Genomic DNA, 22,985 nt, shown 5'->3' on the forward strand with positions numbered 1-22,985 from the left:
CTAGAAACCTATCGTTTTATTCTGTTTCATTTGTGGTCTAAAACGGGTAGTAAAAGTTTTAGTGAATTTGATGCTAATCAGATTGTCATTGTGGATAAGCTAAAAGCCAGGGGTGTAGTCAGAAATTTTGTTCTTAGAAAAGATTATACTACATGCTTTTAATCTAAGACATTAGACTGTCTTAAAGTAAAGTTCTTAGAAATGTTCTTAAATTTTTTGTTCTGGCTTTATAATAATAAAAAAAATAGTTTTAGTGTTTAATTAACACTGTTTCGCTTTATTTTGTTTTCAACTTTCTGAATACTGGATAAACTAATTGTAATGTTATTTTGCACTGTTAAGGATAAAGTAGCATAAAATACTACATTACAAAATTATTTAGAAAAAGAAAAGTGTCTAAAGGGAATATCTGAAGGCATTCTGAAATTTGTGAAGGGGAAATGCAGTTTGTAACATTATTATTTTAAGATCTTTTTTAAGGTATTATTTTGAAAAGCTTCTTGTGAATGTTGGTTATGTGTATGGTCACTGATTGCATTTAACGATGCATTTAATTCTGTTTAACTTAATTATATTTGCTTAATGTGAATCTAGACAATGATTTAAACGTTCAGAGCCGATGTTACAGTAATTTCCTGTGCACATGTAAGTTTACAGGTACGCGTTTCGCACGGTTTGTCCTTCCCCGCGCGCTGTAGTTGTCTGGTTGGCTGTGGGCTGGGTTTCCATGACCTGATCAAATGCAGATCATAACATCAGTTATAGATTTTAATAAAAATGGAGAAAGATCGAACAATAAACTCAGAAAATATCAGCAGCTCCCGCTGTACCTTCTTCACTACACAGCCGGACGATTATCGATGTGTAAGTAGCTAATTTACCCTAAAATCAACAGCTCTGATAGACTAGCTAACCAAGCTAGCCTAGCCTCCAGCTAACACTGATCCAGCTGAACCTGGATCAGTGTAGGGAGATCAGAACTGACCCTGGGTCAGTGTAGAGATATCAGAACTGAACTTGCATTAGTGTAGACATATTAGAATTGAACATGGATCAGTGTAGAAATATCAGAACTGAACCTGGTCAGTGTAGAGAGATCAGAACTGAACCTGGATCAGTGTAGAGACATCGTCAAACACATAAGTTACCTACTGTAACTAACCAGCTCTTTTCTAACCATCACAGCTGGCGGAAGCTGCTGTAAGTGAGTGCTCTCAGTAAACCTGCTGTTCAACATTTCTACAGTTTGAGTGACCTGAAAGAGCTCCCTTCTGTTCTCTGTGTTGCTCCTGTTTATCTAAAAGAAGATAATCAGTAGAACTCTCCCCCAAGTGTTGTTATGAAATAATCGAACATCCTATAAATCCCCTAGACCTTTTTATTGAACCCCATTTCAACCATTTGGAAAAAAGGACCTCCAATAGGTCGTAAATATGATATAGTAAGTCATAGTTATAAGATACTAAATATGACTTTGTGTCTCAAAATATATTTTAGTATCTTATGATTATGAATTAGTGTAGGACCCTTACTTTTCTCACGCGTCATATCAAGTTTTCCCAACCCTCCACCGTCCATCTCTTCCCTTTATCTCAGTTATTCCTCCTTCCAGGCTCTACTTATAGGAGAGGGGGGGACTGGCATGATAATTACATTATTGACTTATTATACAATATATGGACATAACTGTATAACCTTAATAATAAAACTAACTTTTATTATTAACTATTAACATAAACAAGCCTGTATGTAACTTTGTTTTTGGTAGTTTTATTGTATTTCTATTTTATTTACTTAACATATATTCAAACATTTTCAGTGTCAAAATATTCTTAATAATGGCAATTCACTAACTGCATTGTTATACATTTTTTCATCCTCATATCAGGGATATAAACAGTGTTAAAATAATATATTTTAAAAGACTTGTTCCTGTGGCTTTAATCTATATGTGGGGCTCTATTGATGTATACACACACATACATATACACACTGTCGTTCGTAATTTGACGACTCTTAGGCCTCCCTTAAAGGGAAGCCTTGGGCTAGCTTAAAATAGACTCTTAAAAGGTTATCTAGTCATGCATCACTACAAAGCTTTAAATTCAAAAGAAGATAAAATCAACAGACGAGTGCATCAGTTAAAGAAAGGAGAAGACTTCTTTCCGATGTTCTAAGATGATTCTTTATTGTTCTTCAGTCAGGAGAATTCAGTCTTCTGATCATACAAAGCAATACACACACTTTTATACAGTATTTGGGTGAACAAAGGTGGGGGCTTTAAGCACCACCTTTAGACACCTGGTATGACTCAGCATATTTCTTATCTGTCTCCCCCTCACAGCCGTACCCAGTGCAGACTGGGCCTTACTGAGGAAGAGCAGACAGAGTTTTAACTGAACTCAATAAACTCGTTCATATATGGCCAAATTGTACTAATATATGAGTAATATAGCATATATTGATCCCTAATATCCTAATTTAGGGTCCCACAACACCCATACAGAAATACATACATACATACTTCAGTTAATTGGGGAAACATGTAAATTAAGTAATTATTGTACCCAAATGTGCAATGGTGTAACCCTTTTTTATTTAATATCTAATTATTCAGAATTTTATGTTAATAAGTATGTTAATTTTTTATTTTATTTTAGGAAGTGATTCTTGCTGTAAAAAAGGCCACTGGGACGTTTTCTCTAGTAGCATGGTAGGCATATTTTATACATATCTCTCAGAATAATTTCCCAGACGCTGTAAATAAATATTGATGCTCTTTTCTCTCTGCAGTCTCTTTATGCTGTTTGTGATTTGGCTGCTGAGGAGATATAACTCTCTGGCTCAGGTAGGGTGTATTATTTTAAAATCACAGCAGTCTGAAGTGCTTAAAACTATTACTGATTATTAATTTATTATTGTAGATATCTTATATTGATTTTGGAATAATTTAACTGTTGACAAAACATTTAATAGTTTTTTTTATAAGAATACACTACTGCAAAAAAATAAAAATTACATTTTATTATTGCATATGATCTAATATATCACACCCCTAACTGAGATATTAAAAAAAATACAAGAATTTTATCAGATTTGTAACAGAAGTCAATGATACAGAATGCCACATGACACTAATAATAATAATGCACTTTAAATATCTCCGTATATCCAGGATTAAAGCAAAATAAATGATACTGGACAGACATAATCTTTTTTTTAGTGTATGTAGTTTAGTTGCATACCTTAAACCAACAAATAGAAGAATAATAAAATAAAATAAATAGTTTCTCAGAAAAACATGAAATATTTGTGCATTACCATACTGTCCCATCCTGTCTCAACTTTTTATGATTTATGATTTTTTGATGTTGCAATAATACTTTTGTGCTCCTCTTTGTGTGTATAAACAAAGCAAACATTGTTCTTCTGAGAAGCATAACATATTTTTGATGTTCAGATAATATCTGTCTCTACTTCCCTCATCCTGATCTGTGTCTGTCCTGTTTTCAGAAGATGATAGTGAGTCTAACAGTGGCAGCGTTCTTTGACAGTGTTGCATATGTCATGGTGAGTAATGAATAATGAATGTAACCTTTGTTTTCTTTCCTATTCTTATAAAAGGACATTGATTTCTGTTTACATGTACATGATATGTGAAAAATGCCTTAGTAATTAGTAATCTCTCTTTTTTTGCTAACACTCATGCACACACACATGTGCACACAAACAAACACACCCGATGGCACGTTTCTTTTTTACGAGGTGCATGAATGTGCAGCTACACCAATTAAAGGAGCTTTTAGTTAAACTTAGTAACTTAAAACATTACAATATTGTAAATATAAAAATCATCAGTATTACAATCACATTTTATAGTACAGTAAAAAAGATCTATTCTGCCAGGCCTAAACTACTACACTTTTATTACTACTTTTTTTTACTACTTCAGATTTAAATGATGTTAAGTGTTAAGAGTTTTTTTGACAGAGTTTAATATTTCAGTGTAGACCCAATAAATACTGCTCAAATCCACAAATCCATAGAGATTTGTTTGAATAATGGATGTGCACCCCCCTTTATATATATTTCATTTAATGGTTGCTTGCCTAGCCAACATGTTGTAGGCTATTAGAGCAAATTACCATAATCTGTACTGTAAATTGCAACAAAGTGCTGGTAATGCACTGAAAACCGCAATTTAGAATTAAAGTTCCCACGCAATGAAAAAAAAAAAACAGGGAGGGTGTAGACAGGGATGTTTTATCCTGTATTAGGAACAAAAAACACAAGATAACCTCCCCTGAATAACAATTCAGGAATAAATAGTCATATTAGTTTTTTTTTAACTCTTTTCAGTGTTGGTTTAACAATTTAGGGAGTTAAACAAATACAAACGTGAGTTAAAAAGGAACTCTGGCAAGGTGTTAGATGGTTAATTATTATAAAGTGTTGACTTAACTACAAGGAGTGTAGAGCTACAGTATATAAACCCTGAGAAAGAGTAAAGTGGGAGTTAATTCAACTCTTGACACTTGACTTTGTGTTTTCAGGGAGAGTCTCATCCAGAGGGCACTCTGTGTAATTTCCAGGCCTGGTGGTTAACGTATTTTGGTAAGTGTGCAGTGCTGTGTGAGTGTGTGTAGGGTTAGGTGTGTGGTTGTTCAGGTGTTTGGTGTCTGTGCTCTGTGAACGCTGGGCTCTGATCTTGTTGGAATGTGTTTGTGTTGTAGACTGGAGTGCGCTGGCCTGGGTGTGTCTCATCACCTGGAATCTCTACCTGAACCTCGTCAGAGAGATCAGAACCGATCATTATGAGATGTAAAATACACACACACACACACACACACACACGCGATCACAATCACAATCGACAGTTAAACATTTGGAGACCCATAGGCTCACGAGAGTAAGCTAGGCATACACTGTGCAGTTTTAGGTGCTCACTTTAAAACCGCACTATTTTTAAATGAAAATAAATGTGAATAAAAACTGAATGCAAGAATTAAATTCACATCTTAAAGACCCATATTTTATGTACAGTAGAACATAGAACACACATAGCATTGAAAGTGCTACGAACTAATTTTGATGGCAGCAACAGATCTCAGAAAAAATTAAATCAGCAACAAAGGGCTGGAAAAGTTAAGTGCTACTAATAATGTGCCTAATAACTGTGGAACAATTCTGTAAAATGATCTGTAATGTAAAAGTGCTGAGTAATAAGATATTCCACCAACGTTTAGAGAGCCTAGAGATATTCCTGTGTGTAAGGCACAAGGCTTATGGTCAATTTTGGATAGAAATCACTGTCTGTGAACACAGTTGTATCATGCCAGAAATGCCACCGTCTTTTCTGGGCTAGAGCTTATTTCAGATGTCAAATTTTGAATATTCTTACCACAGATTTGGCTTCAGTCTGTTTAAAATGAGCTTTGGATCAAAGAAGAAGAAGAACTGTATTTAAGAAATGATAAAATGTCTTACTTTTAACGTCTGACAGATTTTCTATGTTCTACTGTTAAAAAATATGGGTCTATGTGATTTTTAATTGCATTTGCACAGGGTCACATCTTTTTGGGAATTTAAACAATTTAAGTCAATCCAACCTGATCACTTGAATGGGCTGTGTCAGGTTTGGATTTGGTAACCTGCAGCACGATAGTTCTCTGTGAGCAGGGTTTCTGATCATTCTTATAGACAAAAAATTATTCGACAAAATGATGTCAGACAAAATACTAAAGATTGATTTTGCTTGATGATAAAATCCATCGGTGAGTCACAGAATACAAAGACATATTGGACGCTTTTATCTGTGCACACAGTCAAGTGCTGCAGTAGCTTACCTCATATTCTCTCTGCAAAATGAAGAAACTGTATTATCTGTGTCTTCTGAGCCACATTACATTACATTACATTACATTACATTACATTACATTTGGCAGACGCTTTTGTCCAAAGCGACTTACAATAGTCAAGTACAATGTAAAATAAGTTTAAAGGTAAAAACAACTTTGGATAGGGATAAAAGGAGGACAAAGGGGAGTAATAGGATAGAGGAGTGAAGGAGGGGAAGAAGGAAATGAGGTTAGAAGTAGTTAGTGTGTTAGAGGTGTTAGGAGAGTAGGTGCTCTTTGAAGAGCTCTGTCTTCAGGAGTTTATTAAAGATAGCGAGAGATTCTCCTGATCTGGTAGTAGAAGGTAGTTAGTTAGAGGTGTTAGGAGAGTAAGAGCTCTTTGAAGAGCTCTGTCTTCAGGAGTTTATTAAAGATAGTGAGAGATTCTCCTGATCTGGTAGTGGAAGGTAGTTAGTTACAGGTGTTAGGAGAGTAGGTGCTCTTTGAAGAGCTCTGTCTTCAGGAGTTTATTAAAGATAGTGAGAGATTCTCCTGATCTGGTAGTAGAAGGTAGTTAGTTAGAGGTGTTAGGAGAGTAAGTGCTCTTTGAAGAGCTCAGTCTTCAGGAGTTTATTAAAGATAGCGAGAGATTCTCCTGATCTGGTAGTAGAAGGTAGTTAGTTAGAGGTGTTAGGAGAGTAAGTGCTCTTTGAAGAGCTCTGTCTTCAGGAGTTTATTAAAGATAGTGAGAGATTCTCCTGATCTGGTAGTAGAAGGTAGTTAGTTAGAGGTGTTAGGAGAGTAAGAGCTCTTTGAAGAGCTCTGTCTTCAGGAGTTTATTAAAGATAGTGAGAGATTCTCCTGATCTGGTAGTGGAAGGTAGTTTGTTCCACCATTGGGGAACTCTGTATGAGAACAGTCTGGATTGCTTTGTGTGAATGTTTGTTTGGTAAAGCGAGGCGACGTTCATTGGAGGAGCGCAGCGGCCGGGAGGTAGCGTAAGCCTTCAGGAGCGAGTGCAGGTAGGAAGGAGCTGTTCTGTATCACCTTGTAGGCGATTGTAAGAGCTTTGAATTTGATGCGAGCATCAACTGGTAGCCAATGGAGCTCAATGAGCAGCGGGGTGACATGTGCCCGTTTTGGCTGGTTGAAGACCAGATGTGCTGCTGCGTTCTGGATCATCTGGAGTGGTTTTACTACACAGGCCGGGAGGCCAGTTAGCAGGGCATTGCAGTAGTCGAGGCGTGAGATGACGACCGCTTGCACCAGGAGTTGGGTGGCCTGTTGCGTCAAGAACGGTCTAATTTTTCGGATGTTATAGAGCGCAAAGCGGCAGGACCGAGCAACCGAGGCCACATGGTGCGTCCCTGTACGTGACCTATTTCTTTGTGTGGAATTTCTTTGCACAACATGGCAGAAGTGAGCACAGCTATGCTATTCTGCAGCATTCTTATCATACAGGGCATATTCCTTTAAACTTAGTGGTTGTGGCTCCATTTTAACTGCACTTTGAGCAGTGCACCCACTTAGTTTATAATAAATGTTATATAAAGATGATAGAATGGTGCTGTAACAAAACCAGACAGATCATTGTGGTGCTTATATTTAGTTCAGTTTAGGCAAGACAAGGCAAGTTTATTTATATAGCGCATTTCATACACAATGGTCATTCAAAGTGCTTTACAAATAAAAAAATATAAAGAGAAGTCAAATGACAAAAACATGTAACAATAAAAATGGAAATAAAATAATAAAATAAGAATAAAGCATGGATAAAATATGATTCAAACCTGATTAAAACAAAGATATTAAAAAAAATACACCTGATCAGTTTATATGATTAGTATCTCAATTGTTTCCTGATAAGATTTTAGCCACATTTAAACATTGCATGTTTACGATTGGTAGTTAAACACGTCTCCACTTGGTCAAATTGAAATCTGATATATGACAAATTTGACAAAACATGCATTAATTTGCTAAAAATTAAGACAAACTTTTGTTCTTCTTGACTAACATTGTCAAATACTGTACCTTTATCTTTCAGACTGTACCATATAGTTGCGTGGGGGATTCCCCTCCTAATGTCCGCACTTCCTCTAATTCAAGGATACTACGGTCCAGCTGGAGCCTGGTGGTGAGTTACTAATCTTAACTAATTATAACTTAATAAATCATAAATATTAACATCAACATTAGCATAACAGCCCCAATCAATTCACCATTCTCTCCTTTATCTCTCCTTCATCTCTCTGTCCCTCTCTGTCCCTCTCTGTTCCTCTCTGTTCCTCTCTGTTCCTCTCTGTCCCTCTCTTTCCCTCTCTGTTCCTCTCTTTCCCTCTCTGTCCCTCTCTTTCCCTCTCTGTCCCTCTCTTTCCCTCTCTGTTCCTCTTTGTCCCTCTCTGTCCCTCTCTTTCCCTCTCTGTTCCTCTCTTTCCCTCTCTGTCCCTCTCTTTCCCTCTCTGTTCCTCTCTGTCCCTCTTTGTCCCTCTCTGTCCCTCTCTGTCCCTCTATTTCCCTCTCTGTCCCTCTCTGTCCCTCTCTGTTCCTCTCTGTCACTCTCTTTTCCTCTCTTTCCCTCTCTGTCCCTCTCTGTCCCTCTCTGTCCCTCTCTTTCCCTCTCTGTCCCTCTCTGTCACTCTCTTTTCCTCTCTTTCCCTCTCTTTCCCTCTCTGTCCCTCTCTGTCCCTCTCTGTTCCTCTCTGTCCCTCTTTGTCCCTCTCTTTCCCTCTCTGTCTCTCTCTTTCCCTCTCTTTCTCTCTCTGTTCCTCTCTTTCCCTCTCTGTTCCTCTCTTTCCCTCTCTGTCCCTCTCTTTCCCTCTCTGTCCCTCTCTGTCCCTCTCTGTCCCTCTCTTTCCCTCTCTGTTCCTCTCTTTCCCTCTCTTTCCCTCTCTGTCCCTCTCTTTCCCTCTCTTTCTCTCTCTGTTCCTCTCTGTTCCTCTCTTTCCCTCTCTGTCCCTCTCTGTCCCTCTATTTCTGTCTCTGTTCCTCTCTGTCCCTCTCTGTCCCTCTCTTTCCCTCTCTGTTCCTCTCTTTCCCTCTCTTTCCCTCTCTGTTCCTCTCTTTCCCTCTCTGTCCCTCTATTTCTGTCTCTGTTCCTCTCTGTCCCTCTCTTTCCCTCTCTGTTCCTCTCTTTCCCTCTCTTTCCCTCTCTGTTCCTCTCTTTCCCTCTCTGTCCCTCTATTTCTGTCTCTGTTCCTCTCTGTCCCTCTCTGTCCCTCTCTGTCCCTCTCTTTCTCTCTCTGTTCCTCTCTGTTCCTCTCTTTCCCTCTCTGTCCCTCTATTTCTGTCTCTGTTCCTCTCTGTTCCTCTCTGTCACTCTCTTTCCCTCTCTTTCCCTCTCTTTCTCTCTCTGTCCCTCTCTGTCCCTCTCTGTTCCTCTCTGTTCCTCTCTGTTCCTCTCTGTTTCTCTCTGTCCCTCTCTGTCCCTCTCTGTTCCTCTCTGTTCCTCTCTGTTCCTCTCTGTTTCTCTCTGTCACTCTCTTTCCCTCTCTTTCCCTCTCTTTCTCTCTCTGTCCCTCTCTGTCCCTCTCTGTTTCTCTCTGTCACTCTCTTTCCCTCTCTTTCCCTCTCTTTCCCTCTCTTTCTCTCTCTGTCCCTCTCTGTTCCTCTCTGTTCCTCTCTGTTCCTCTCTGTTTCTCTCTGTCCCTCTCTGTCCCTCTCTGTTCCTCTCTGTCCCTCTCTGTCCCTCTCTTTCTCTCTCTGTTCCTCTCTGTTCCTCTCTTTCCCTCTCTGTCCCTCTCTGTCCCTCTATTTCTGTCTCTGTTCCTCTCTGTTCCTCTCTGTCACTCTCTTTCCCTCTCTTTCCCTCTCTTTCTCTCTCTGTCCCTCTCTGTCCCTCTCTGTTCCTCTCTGTCCCTCTCTGTCACTCTCTTTCCCTCTCTTTCCCTCTCTTTCTCTCTCTGTCCCTCTCTGTTCCTCTCTGTCCCTCTCTGTCCCTCTCTGTTTCTCTCTGTCCCTCTCTGTTTCTCTCTGTCCCTCTCTGTTCCTCTCTGTCCCTCTCTGTCCCTCTCTGTTCCTCTCTGTCCCTCTCTGTTTCTCTCTGTCCCTCTCTGTTTCTCTCTGTCCCTCTCTGTCCTCATGTAGCTGGATCACAGATGATCATGTGGCCTGGAGGTTTGGGATGTGAGTAGCAGTGCTTATATTAATTACACACATTAATACAGTTCATCAGTATCAGTATCATCTTTATCAGACAGTCACAGTACAGCTGTCAGGTTTGGGTTCACACATTCTGCACTATTAGGGTAAATACGGTAATTTAACATGCGCACATTATTGTAAAACTTAAATTGTTTTAAGCTGTAAACCATTGGATTTGCATGGTATTGTGGGAATGGGAGTGGGAGATATGGCCCTAAAATGATAGTTATTTCAGTGTATTTTTGCGATAATGGTTTTCTTTGTGCTAATGTAAAACATATTGTGATGGTTTATATACATTTTCGGAAAAGTGTCATAATCTATAAGTGTCATAGTCTTCTGTGACTCTGGGACTCTAACGACAAAGTACAAAACTGCTATGTAGGGGTAGGGTTTATAGAGTGTGTGATAAGCTAGGCATACATTGTGCAGTTTTTAGGTGCGCACTTTAAAACTGCACTTTTTTTAAAGGATCAGTATAAAACCCCAATTCTATAAAAGTTAAAATGTAAATAGATGTGAATAAAAACTGAAGGCAACAATTTGCACATCTCATAGAACACATATGGCATTGAAAGTGCTGCATTTTATCATTTTATGACAAAACATGACTTATTAAGAACTTAATAAAGAATGGCAGCAACAGATCTCAGAAAAGTTGAACTTTGCAACAAAGGGCTAGAAAAAGTAAGTGCTATTAATAATGTGCCAAAAAAAATTGTTGAACAATTCTTTAAAATGATCCGTAATGTAAAAGTCCAAAATATTAACATATTTCAACATTCCAGCAAAGTATGACATAGGGGTGGGCAATATTATATCGTATACAATATATCGTGACACAGAAATATCATGATATTAAAAATCCATATCGTGATAATAGGGCTGTTCTGTTTTAAAAGTAGTCTATTATTTACTGTGAAGCTTTAGGTTTATTTATTGTATTATTTTTTTTTAAGTTTTAGTTTGCAGTTTATATGCATGCACTAAATATTCTGCAATATTATTTGCTGCATTATATTATTTTATGCTATATTATTTATTTTCCCACATTATGATTGTTCTGTTATACTATCATACTATATTCCTGAAATTAATGAATTATTTTCGTTTTCCTATATCGCCAATTATATCGTTATCACAAAAATACCCTGAAATATCGTGATATTATTTTAGAGCCATATCGCCCACCCCTAGCATGACAATTGCTCTGTAGTGGGTAGGGTTCAAAACTGACACTAAATAAACCGCCATCTGACACCAATCTTTACATGTAAACTAATATTTTAAATGTCACCCCTTATAACTCCTTATTATATATACTAGTGGTATAAGAACATATCAATATTTTAAAGTATTGCGATATTTTTGTTTGCAATACTGTATCAATGTATCAATGTTCTTATACCACTAATGTATATAATAAGGGGTTATAAGGGGTAACATTTAAAATATTATAAGCAGTGTGTTTAGTGCTAATGAAACCCAACACTAAATAAACCACTGTCTGACACCAATTTTTACATGTAAACTAATAATAAAAAATCTATACTGTTTATTTGAACATTGATACATTGATACAGTATTGCAAACCAAAATATCGCAATACTTTTGATATAAAATATTGACATATTCTTATACCACTAGTATATATAATAAGGGTTTATACTATAAGGGGTTACATTTAAAATATTATGAGCAGTGTGTTTAGTCCTAAAGTTGGTTTCTGCATAATTAGTACGTGCATGTTTGCTGTGAGATGGCTGTAGATATCCACTGTGTGTGTGTGTGTGTGTGTGTGTTTGTATTGAGTGTGTTGAGTAGACGTGATGATGATGATGTATTTTATAAAGATTCAGCTGAAACTCGGCAGGTTGCATCAGCCGCTCTAGTTTAGAGGAGACAGATAGACACGTCATTCTACCTGAACCGGAATCACAGGAATGTGCTCGCCTCCTCCTCCTCCTCCTCCTCCTGATCCCTCCTTCTCTTTTTTTCTTTTTGAGTGAAAGGTTATCATCCAGAGACATTGCTAGAACCATTGTCATCACATATCAGTGATCATCTTTAGGACACACGCTGACTGTCATGTTTTGGTCGGGTTTCTGTTCAGATGTTTCGTAAAAGTTAAGTGCATTCAGGAAATACCAGCAGAAGAAGAGTGAAATAAGTGTCTTTATTCAATACAGAATTTTAGATGACGTGGGGCAGAACATGACATATCGAAACAAGCAGAATTTAATGCAGTCTGCTTTTAGCAGAATTATATTTACAGCCATTTGCAATCTTTTAATTGCTGTAGCCAAACAGTGCAAGAAGAAACCCACCTAATCAGGGCTAAAATCTTTCATTTACTTTGACAATGTCTAAAGTACATCTAAGAGTGCAAACACATCTTTGAGAGCAGTACAGATATATCTGTTTTTAATTTTAAATGTTTTTAAATGTTGTAAGCATCTTTTGATTATCCGTACAGTATATCATCGCTGTCCAATGAAAAACACTTGTTTCCAAAACAGCAACTTTACAGGAGATAGAAAAAACTGTGTAAACTTTCAATGAAAGTCAATGTAAAAAGAGTTTAATTCAGGTCATTTTAAAGAGTTTCTATTGGTCCGTTAATCAATAAATTTTGACACAGTGTAAGGGAAGGTTTGTCTATTCAAATTATGTAGTAAACTAAAAATCAACAAAAAATGGAGATAAGTGTTTTTCATAGGACAGCGACAATATGCAGTATATAATAGTATAGGGGACTATAGAGAAAAAGTATAGGATAATATAAGGAGTATTGTGTATTAGAAGAAAACAATAGGGTAGTAAAGAAATATATATTAAGGAGTATGGGTAGTTTAGGGGAATTGGAATACAACCAACAATATCTCTATAATTGTTGTAAATGTGTCAATAATGATAATAAACAATATTTTGCATTATTCAAAAATGTCATCAAAGTCTTATATTGTACTAGGATAATAATTGTTTCATAAGTATGTTAATTGAAACAATATACAGTATTTAAAGTGTTTTTTTTACTTACATTAAACAAATAAAAACATTAAAATTACATGTTAATAAAAGAATCAGTGTTAAATTGGCAAAAAAATAAATTAGACTTGTTATTGCCTATTCTATTCTAACTTACTGTTTGGCCATTCTTAATGCACATATGCAGCAGTCTATTGTCAATACGTGGAATAAAGGTGGTTTGATTGTAGATGATATATAGCATATATAGCATATGTTATTGTTAATTTAAAAAAAACTTTTTACATCCCTCTCTTTAACATTCTGCTTTAGTGATACTCTAATTCTCTCACATCATAATAGTTGAAACATATTTTTACTATATTTGGGTAGGGTTTTTTTTTTGCTTTTACATTTATTTTGTAATTAATTATGTGAATTTTCAAAATGTGAAAAACTTTGTGGATGCAAAAACCCACTAGTGTTCAATTATGTCTGACCAAAGGCCATAAGCTAAGAATTAAGAGTGTGTCTTATTGTGAAAAATGTGTGTAATGTGTGCTTGTGCGTGTAAGAATCTGTAATCTATTTATCTAGCGTTTACCCCTATAAGTGAGTAGGCATTGTAGTGTTGTTATTTGTCATTCTTTTTATGTTCATTTAACATGTTCTTTCTCTTTTCATTTGCAGATGGTACGTCCCACTCTTCACTCTTATCCTCCTCATGATCTGCTGTTACGCTCGTATTATCTACGTGGCCAGTGATAGGGTGAGTAACATTCAGTAAAATGCGTGTAAAATGAAAATGAATGAATTGAACAGGAAGTGAATGTACAGATAATATGCTGATTTCATTCGTCTCTTCAGTGAATTCCAGAGTGTTGAGTGTTGCTTTCGCATAGCTTTACTAGACTTGACTATCTGGCTAGAAAGTGAGCAGCATTCCTCCTGCTCTTTGTTTGTGGTGGTAATGCTGACTCCTGAGGGCTGATGAACTATAGAACACCGTTCTGCAATCTAGAACATTCTGCTGCACAGAGCATGGTTTTTCTAATGACTATATATATATATATATATATACACACAAATATGCATGTATGCTGATATTTGAGATATAGACAAAAAAATAAATGGGAAAATTGAATAAATATATCTTGTGTGATAGGTACACTATATGGACAAATGGGCAAAAGTATTGGGACACTAGCTCATTCATTGCTCTGACGATTAGATTTAGCTCAACACCCTACGCCAGGGGTCCAAACTACGGCCTGCGGGTCATTAGTGGCCTGTTTCCTTTTTTGGAGCGGCATTTTAGGTATTTTAGAAATAGAATGAAAGTTGGCCCGCTGTTAAGCAGGTTTTTATAATTTTTTTAGATTTAAAGTTTGAACGCTAGGTGTCAGAAACAGGCCAAAGAGTCTAAAAGCGGAGAGAGTACGCATTTCTAGCGCAGAAAAACGGGCCAAAGAGTCTAAAAGCAGAGAGAGTGAGCATTTCTAGCGCAGAAAAACGGGCCAAAGAGTCTAAAAGCGGAGAGAGTGCGCATTTCTAGCGCAGAAAAACGGGGCAAAGAGTCTAAAAGCGGAGAGAGTGCGCATTTCTAGCGCAGAAAAACGGGGCAAAGAGTCTAAAAGCGGAGAGAGTGCGCATTTCTAGAGCAGAAAAACAGGCCAAAGAGTCTAAAAGCGGAGAGGGTGCGCATTTCTAGAGCAGAAAAACAGGCCAAAGAGTCTAAAAGCGGAGAGGGTGCGCATTTCTAGAGCAGAAAAACAGGCCAAAGAGTCTAAAAGCAGAGAGAGTGCGCATTTCTAGCACAGAAAAACGTGCCAAAGAGTCTAAAAGCGGAGAGAGTGTGCATTTCTAGCACTGAAAAACGGGGCAAAGAGTCTAAAAGCGGAGAGAGTGCGCATTTCTAGCGCAGAAAAACGGGGTAAAAGAGTCTAAAAGTTGCCGTAATTAAGGAGTTTAATATTAAGAGACATCATGAAATGAAACATCAATTTGAAAAATCTTAGTTTACACAACACTGTCAAAGATAAAGATAGTAAGTCAAGTAAAATGGTGTGTAAATGAAAGTAATCAGGAAAATGTATTATTTAAAGTGGTATATTTCATTATTTGTTTTATTATAGAGTCTGTGGCCCGTGACTTCAAATATATTTCTCCTTCTGGCCCCCAACAAAAAAAGTTTGGACACCCCTGCCCTACGCTTTTTTATTCCCCTCTAGCCGACGCCTGACATTAGACACGATGCCAAGTAGTTTATGTTCTTATCTGCTCTAGATAATCTATTATTTTGTGCAGCAATCAATGCAACTTAAAGTAACTGAATACATTGATTAGAAGGGTTGCATACAAACATTTATACATATATTATATATTTAAAATCAAAAATGACAATTGCTTTATGTTCATTTTTAAAGCAGTGGATGGTCACTATAGATTTGACACTGTGTGTGTGTGTGTGTGTGTGTGTGTGTGTGTGTGTTGTCTATATATATAATGTTATGTAAATGATCTATTATTTTACCCATAGATGCAGTCCTGGTTGGGCACCTTTAACCCAGAGAGGGAAAGGAGGAAGGTGTGTGTGTGTGTGTGTGTGTCTAGATTAACGATAGTGATGAATATTTAATATAATAATCAGCTGATCAGTGATGTTCTCGTCTCATTCTTTTCTGTAGCTCTCTCTCGCTGAAGAGATTCGACCTCTGAAGTGGTATCCCTCTGTTTATCTGCTGGTCTCCCTTTTTCCCCTCCTAAATCGGTATTTATACACACACACACACACACACAATCTGTAATTCCAATATATACTAGTGCATCACAAAAAAATCTAATATCATTAAAAAGTTACTTTATTTCAGTAATTTAGATCAGAATATGAAACTCATATATTATATATATGTTTTACAAACAGAGTGATCTATTTTAGGTGATTATATATAAGACCACTTATGCCAGTGTGGGCAGTGTGCCAAGTCTTGCCTGGACCTGCTTGGATTTCATTTTCCAGCAGAACTTGGCACACTGCCGAAAGAACCAGTTGGTCTTATAAAATAATATCATTTTCTGAGATACTGATTTTTTTTTTGTCTGTAGGCCATAATCCTTAACAAAAAAAGAATTAAACACTTAAAATAGATCACTCTGTGTTTAATACATCTATATAATATATGAGTTTCACATTTTGAACTGAATTACTGAAATAAAGCACATTTTTAATGATATTTTTGTATAGTTTTCTGCATTAATATGATCTGCTGTGTGTCTGTAGGCTTCATAATGCTGTGTATCCGGAGCAGCCGGTGTTCTCCCTCACGCTGCTGCATGTCCTCAGTGCTCCTCTACACGGTCTGGCCAACGCTCTCGTCTTCGGCAAGGACACCTGGAGTCAGCTCAGCACCACAGGATTCAAAGTATTATAAACTATCTGTCTCACACAGACAAACACACACACACACACACACACACACACACACACACACACACACACACACACACTGATATAAACTGGGGAAAAAGGCTGTGTTTGCATGTATCTGCATCTTTTTTTAAAATGTTATTATTATTATTATTATTATTATTATTATTACTATTATTATTTATTTATTTATTTATTTACCCCGTTTCCTGAAAACACAAAGCTCTTAACAGCACAGCCATAGACAGAAGGTAAAGTGCATAAGAACAAGCACTTACACATAACAAATAAAAGACATGTGCAAGTATTAAGTATAAGTATTATATTATTAGTAGTATATTAGTATTATTATTATCAGTGCAAGTAAAAATTCCTAAATTTCCTTCGGGATAAATAAAGTATCTATCTATTATGTAATTATTACAAATAACACTATTATTTATTTATCTGCATGTACTGTAGATGTAAATTCTTTATATCGTTCATTATATAGGAAGTTAGGAGGTATTTGTGCATTTGTTATCTCCACAATTTTTGCAATTTCCTAGGAACTGGTTCACCAAAACAAAATAATTTCGAATTTAGGCAGTTGACTATGATGTTTATTGTCTAAAGCTTATTTCTTTAGTTTTGTTCTTGAACTATAAGACTGATGTAGGTGAAAAGTAGTGAAAGGTTGGTTTATATTACAATTTCACTATAAAACTTAAGGAGCAAATAGAACATTTTAATAACAGGTTAATTGTATAAATTTAACTATGTCCTTTTATCTTCATGATGCAGCAGCACGTTAGAAGCCGTTCCACCCCCTCTCGTCCTACTTGTATTGGAATCTGTTGAAGTAAAAATGTGTAAAAAGGCTACATAAACTTTTCTCTTTAACTCTGTAACATGTAATAACTATATTTATCTAATAATTACATCACTGTATATTGTATAATCTCCTCTCGCTCTTCCTGATGATGTGTATTTGTTTGTTTCAGATGGCTGTTATGTCTCGGCTGTGTGACAGTACCCGGATCGGCGAGTATCACCCGGCCAGCGTTAAATACTCCGCCGAGCTGGAGTCCGACTCCGACGACGACGACAACAACGTCCTGTTCTACAGTCCTGACATGAGCCTGAAAGAGAGAGGACCCTGAGAGAGAGAGAGTGTGTGTGTGTGTGTGTGAGTGTGTAAGTGTGAGAGTGAGTGTGTGTGTGTGTGTGTGTGTGTGTACGTGTGTGCTTACTTTCTCACTCCTCGCCTTTTAGTAAAACTGCAGCTCTTCTCTTGTGCTTAACAGTATTTCAGCATTTTATTTGACTTTAAGGAGGAAAAAAGAAAGAATTTCCGTAAAGAGAACTGAGTTTACATTTCTTACATTTAAAATCGCTTTTTTGAGCTGAATGTCTTCAGTATTACGAGTTTTTTTTGTTTTTGCTACGTTTTAAGCATGTTTCCTGGTTATTTATGAAAGATTCTGATATATTTTTGTACTGTTTGCAAATAATCTGAATTTACAATGTGTATAAATTCTGTTCTCTATCTACGTGTGTGTGTTTGTGGGTTTGTTGCTCCAGAGAAGCCGGAGAGTCAGGGGAGACTCTGTTACAGTGACTAATCATTTTCCATATAAACACCATCCAACACAACATCTCCTAATATAAACAACACAGAACAGCACAGAATGAACTTTAACAACTCAAACTCCTGCCAGAGAATATTTATAGAGGAGAACACCCACTTTAGAATGTCTTCCGGGTTGTTGGACCACCAGAGGGCGCTCCTGAGGGAGTTAAAAATGAATAGGTTCAAATGGAAAAAAAATCATAATTATAAATATTTGTCAATTTTATACTGGGAAATTTACTTATTTTCTTATCACATAACAAAAACAAATATTTCAGTAATGTAGATACAATGTTAAAGCTTTTAATATATTTTAAACAAGTTCTAACCATTTTAACTTTTTAAGTATGCAAAAAGTATTCGTAATCAAAATGAAAAAGTTCATGTTGCAAATTTAAAAGAAATAAAATATAGCAAATGTACACTAAAACATACGTGGTTACTTCATGTTTGTGTTTTTGTGGATTTCTGTGGATTTTACTGCTAAAGACTTTAGCTTCTGGATTCTCTCGTTTTGGCACAGTTTTCACGGCAAAGAATAATAAAGTATATTTTGAAATATATGTATTTGCTATATTTTTTATTTAGAATTTGCAACATACAATATCAGATATTTTAGATAAATATTAAAATAAAGATAAAGATAAAAATAATCATATCCATATTTTTTTATGATAAAGAAAATTCAAATCCATGCATTTTTATGAAAAAAAAAAATTATTGTCATTAAAAACCTGTGAGTACCTTTTCATTTTTTTATCTGATCCATACATTTTCAGTAAACAAAATCAGATTTATGAATTACACTCTTCAATATTTCAAGTTTATTAAAAGTGAAATACATTTGTCAACTCAAGTCAACTTTTGATTCTTAAAATTTTAATTGCTGCACAAAATTTACTCCATAATTTACTTTCTTAGAGCAATATTATGCATAAATACCTAGATTTTATTTGTAATGAGAGTTTTTAGCTGTTTAGCTTTATTAACTCCATTAATTAAAGACTCTCTCGCGGGCTCCCTCTAGCGGTTCACAGTAATTATCTTGTATAACAGGGTGGTAGAAAGTGGTCGGTCTCGCTATAAAGCATCTCTGCGGGGCGCTCTCACGCGACGCCGCGGCTGAAAACAACGCGTCATCAGTTATGCAGCGATGTAGTAACATCAGAGACAATTTATCGCGAGACTTCCCACTTCTGGTCTCGCTGTTTTATTAGAAAATTAATGAGAACCGCTAGAGGGAGCCCGCGAGTGAGCTCTTAATGAATGGGGGTAAATAGACGGCTAAAACACAAATTAAAAATAGTAAAAAAAAAAAAAAAACTGCTTGTCTAGGATATTTCTTTATTTTTATAGGTATAAGAAAGTATTTTGCTAAAAATTAAATTAAAACGTAATTTTTTATTTTCAGTTTTCTACAGTAAGCTGATTTTAGGCAGTAAAGGCGCTAGCATTACAGCTACTGTAAGAGTTACAGCCAGAGCACTTTACAGTTTAAAAATACTTTTATCTGGAGTTTAAAAGCTTTAAAATATGTATTCGATGCTGAAAAGTTTGTTATTGCTTTGTTTTAAGAAACAAACGTAAAGGTATTTTTTCAGAGCTGTATATGTTATAACCCAATTAGCTATAGGTTAGGTAAGCAGAAGCTAATTAGTGTTACTTTTATTATTATTATATAAATCGCCATTTACACATTTATAACACTGAGGCAAATGATAACAGTAAACTAAGACTGTATAATACACTCGAGAAGAAAAAAAAAACAGATTTCTCACGAAAAATACATTAAAAGTGTGGGTCAGCGCATGCGTAGTGCTGTTAGGTAGCACACATCGGCGAGTAGCACAGTTGGACAGAACGCCGGTAAACCCCGAAAACACGCGGTAAAGTGGTAACTCTCTTCTCTACAGACTCTGTGGTATTATTATATATCTGGATCCGCACAGAACAGCGAAAACAAGCGTCTTTATTTCTGATTTCTGGAGTAAAACCTCGAGTTCCGGGCTGATAAACCCGCCGGCCGGTCCTGCAGGAGTTTATAATGGTCTGACTTCTGATAAAAGGTGAGAAATTATCCTACTGTTTCTTTAATTTTCTCACTTCCTGTATTTTCTACTGAACAACAGATAATATAACGTTACTTTATAACAAACCGACTCAGACTAAAAAACACCAACTGTCCGATTTCCCAGTTAAATTTAGTAAAAAAAACAATTTAGCTATAAATAATTTAGCTGCTAGTAATAATAACAGGTTTACAGATACATCACTACAGCCTGTATGTAATTAGTTATATGTATGCCTTAATTACAATCGAATTACATATACTTACTTTTTTACAAAAATAGGGAAAATATGAAAAACATCAGATATTTTAGAGAAATATTGTTAAAGATATCCATAAGATTTCAGATTAAAAATTCAGATTAATATATTTCAGACATATTCAGATATATATAATATATTTCAGATATATTCATTCTTACAATAAAAAAATCAGATCTATACATTTTCAGAAAAAATAAATAAGATGCATACATTATAGGATACAAAAAATCAGATCTATACATTTTTACGATAGAAATTCAGATCCATACATTTTCATAATAAAATCCTTTCTTTGTCATTGAAAAAAATGTATGAATTATTCTAATAAATGCTTATTAAAAGTTAATTAAATGTGACACATTTAATCTGAATTTACAAAATGCAGATTCAGAATGTTTTTGTCAGATTTTAAGCTCCATACTGTATCTATAAATACTTTTCTAGTAAAATTCCAGATTCTAGCGTAAAAGTCTTTAAGTCTGTAAATGAATTAATTAAATTGATTTATTCAAGCACAAAATGTTGATTCAATGTCAGAATTTTAACACTGATTGATACATATGGAGCAAGGCTAAATAAAGGTTGTTTAAAGACTGTAATGCAGTATAAAAATAAACAATGCAATCAAATAAAGTAATTTTTAAACAATGTTCATAAACCTTTATTAACAACTGTGTGATTATAGTATAATAATCCAGTAGTAACAGGACAGTGTGTAATCAGTGTTGTGTAACACGCCTCACCTTTACCCTGAGGTTAGTTAATACAGTATGTTATATATGTGAATGTTATCTAATCCTCACAGCCGGTGCCTATGTGGTGCGGAAGATCTCTGCTGCTGTCAGAGATGGAGAGCAGAAGGAACAGCCTCAGCTCCCAGCATGCACCCTGGCATCAGGTGAGATCTGAACAAAAGCTCATTTATATACATTAATGCTGTTAAATGAATGGAGAGACACAGAGCTAGTGTAATGTAATGAGTTAAGAGGTCTACAGTTATGTATGTATATATTTTTATTTATTTCAATGTATTAATTTGGATTATATAACTGTTTAGATTAATATTAAAGGAGAACTCCCGTGTAAAATTAGCTTTAGATGTAGTAAATCGTGATAAAGAGTACTTATCTTTGTTGAATATCCCACCTCCCGCAGCTTTCTGAGATCCATTAAGTATTTTTTAAACTTTTTGCTCAGAACTCTTTACACTCTAAGAAATATAAGTACAGATTTGTACTTAAAAGAGTATAAAGCTTGTCTCTGGGGCTGTACCTTATATTGAGGTATAAAAAAGTACCTTTCAGTGAAAAAGTCCTTTTTTGTACCCATGTTTTTTGTGCCAGTAAAGATTATAAAGATTATAAACATTATCATCAACTAAATATGGCTCAAAAATTTGATGATCCAAATTTTTCTGGCTTTCAAATGAAAAATGTGCAATTAAAATATTTATTGTTAATTAGTACAGTGATACAGAATACTGAATGTACCCTTTGTCTAGTTAAATGGTACAAATTTGTACTTATTGCTGTTAGAAATTACTTTGTACTTCAGAGGGAACAAATCTGACCCTGTAAAGACCAATATGGTACCATTGAGGGTACAATTATGAAGAGTGTACCTTTGAGTACAAAAAAGTACTCATATCTTACCTCTGTTTTTTAGAGTGTACAACAGGCGCTTCGAAGCATATTTTGCCCCTGATAAATCGCTTTCTACACCATTATTGAGGCTCAAAGTAGCTCCACAACTCTTTGGGAGAATCTGGAGAGCCCTGATATTTAAAATGAGGCATTAATAACTTTAAAAGTGCAGAAGAAGCTTATTAAAAACACTGTTTACATCCTATAACGCTAGCTTCAGCTCGGAGCGCCGCCATCACTGTACTGATAATAACATATATACATAGACTCCTCATAGCCTGCCTTACACCGGAGTTCTCCATTAATGATTAATCTTGATAATGATAATGATAATGATTGTGTGTGTGTGTGTGTGTGTGTGTGTGTGTGTGTGTGTGTTTTTTAGGCAATAAGAAGAAGCACCAAAGTGAAAAACCTTTAATGGCTGAGGCAGTATCGACTCCATCTTATGAAGATGCTGCATCGTCCATGCCAGCTACTACTGACACCTCGCTGCAGAAATGCGGCTCCTGACGTTAAGGTCATGCAGGTGCATAACTGGGTACAATATGCTAAACAGTTAAACCAGTCAGAAACTGTAAAATCAGTCAGTGATGATTGGATGGATGTTGTTGAGATTCCAACATTCCTAAAATAAATAAACCAGACTTGATTAATAAAGGGCTGATTTTGAACCCAGTTTGCCCTGCATGACTGATACAGTAGATAAATCATATCTCTCTCTTTTCTCTTTTCTCTCTCTCTCTCTTTTCTCTCTCTCATACGCACTGTGCTGTAGATTATGAAGGTCTGATCATCAACCTCTAACTCTGGGACTGTTCAGATCTGATTTTGTCCTACAGCTGCGATAAGTTCCCTCATTATACACTGAATATGAATTGTATTCATGTTAATGGAAATGTCATGACATGAAATAAAATGACAATACCTCACTAATTGTTTCATATATATTCATTCATTATGATTGAGAGTGACAAGTATTGGTTACACGCCACTGATGGATGACCAGGTAGATCAACTTTCTG

The 22,985-nt window shown here is 35.9% G+C and overlaps 1 protein-coding gene and 1 long non-coding RNA gene across 3 annotated transcripts; both read left to right on the forward strand.

The window, feature by feature from the left end:
• The first annotated feature begins 691 nt into the window (after positions 1–691).
• Positions 692–17,906, forward strand: si:dkey-100n23.5 (cyclic AMP receptor-like protein A). Of its 2 annotated transcripts, none has more exons than XM_022665640.2 (13): positions 692–864; positions 2,661–2,713; positions 2,794–2,848; positions 3,514–3,570; positions 4,554–4,614; positions 4,734–4,821; positions 7,885–7,974; positions 9,924–9,962; positions 13,638–13,716; positions 15,487–15,534; positions 15,635–15,717; positions 16,228–16,369; positions 17,358–17,906. In XM_022665640.2, the coding sequence occupies exons 1-13, from the start codon at positions 778–780 to the stop codon at positions 17,514–17,516; spliced, it is 1,041 nt and encodes a 346-aa protein (XP_022521361.2). In that variant the 5' UTR covers positions 692–777; the 3' UTR covers positions 17,517–17,906. The 2 variants fall into 2 exon arrangements, with proteins under 2 accessions (XP_022521361.2, XP_022521362.2); XM_022665641.2 differs by having other exon boundaries at positions 3,517–3,570.
• Positions 17,907–19,864: 1,958 nt separating this feature from the next.
• Positions 19,865–22,892, forward strand: LOC103030976 (uncharacterized). Its single transcript, XR_452560.4, has 3 exons — positions 19,865–20,052; positions 21,123–21,215; positions 22,346–22,892. It is a non-coding gene; the product is annotated as an uncharacterized LOC103030976 (long non-coding RNA).
• Positions 22,893–22,985: the final 93 nt, after the last annotated feature.

The sequence above is a fragment of the Astyanax mexicanus genome, chromosome 11, assembly GCF_023375975.1.
Source record: "Astyanax mexicanus isolate ESR-SI-001 chromosome 11, AstMex3_surface, whole genome shotgun sequence".
Taxonomy (NCBI): domain Eukaryota; kingdom Metazoa; phylum Chordata; class Actinopteri; order Characiformes; family Acestrorhamphidae; genus Astyanax; species Astyanax mexicanus.

Bases quoted from the DNA above. Each gene is read 5' to 3' on its own strand.
- si:dkey-100n23.5 (XM_022665640.2), top strand. From the start codon at position 778: ATGGAGAAAGATCGAACAATAAACTCAGAAAATATCAGCAGCTCCCGC. The intron at 2,849-3,513 runs GTAGGGTGTATT...TCCTGTTTTCAG, and splicing joins GATATAACTCTCTGGCTCAG to AAGATGATAGTGAGTCTAAC. The intron at 13,717-15,486 runs GTGAGTAACATT...TTTTACCCATAG, and splicing joins TCTACGTGGCCAGTGATAGG to ATGCAGTCCTGGTTGGGCAC.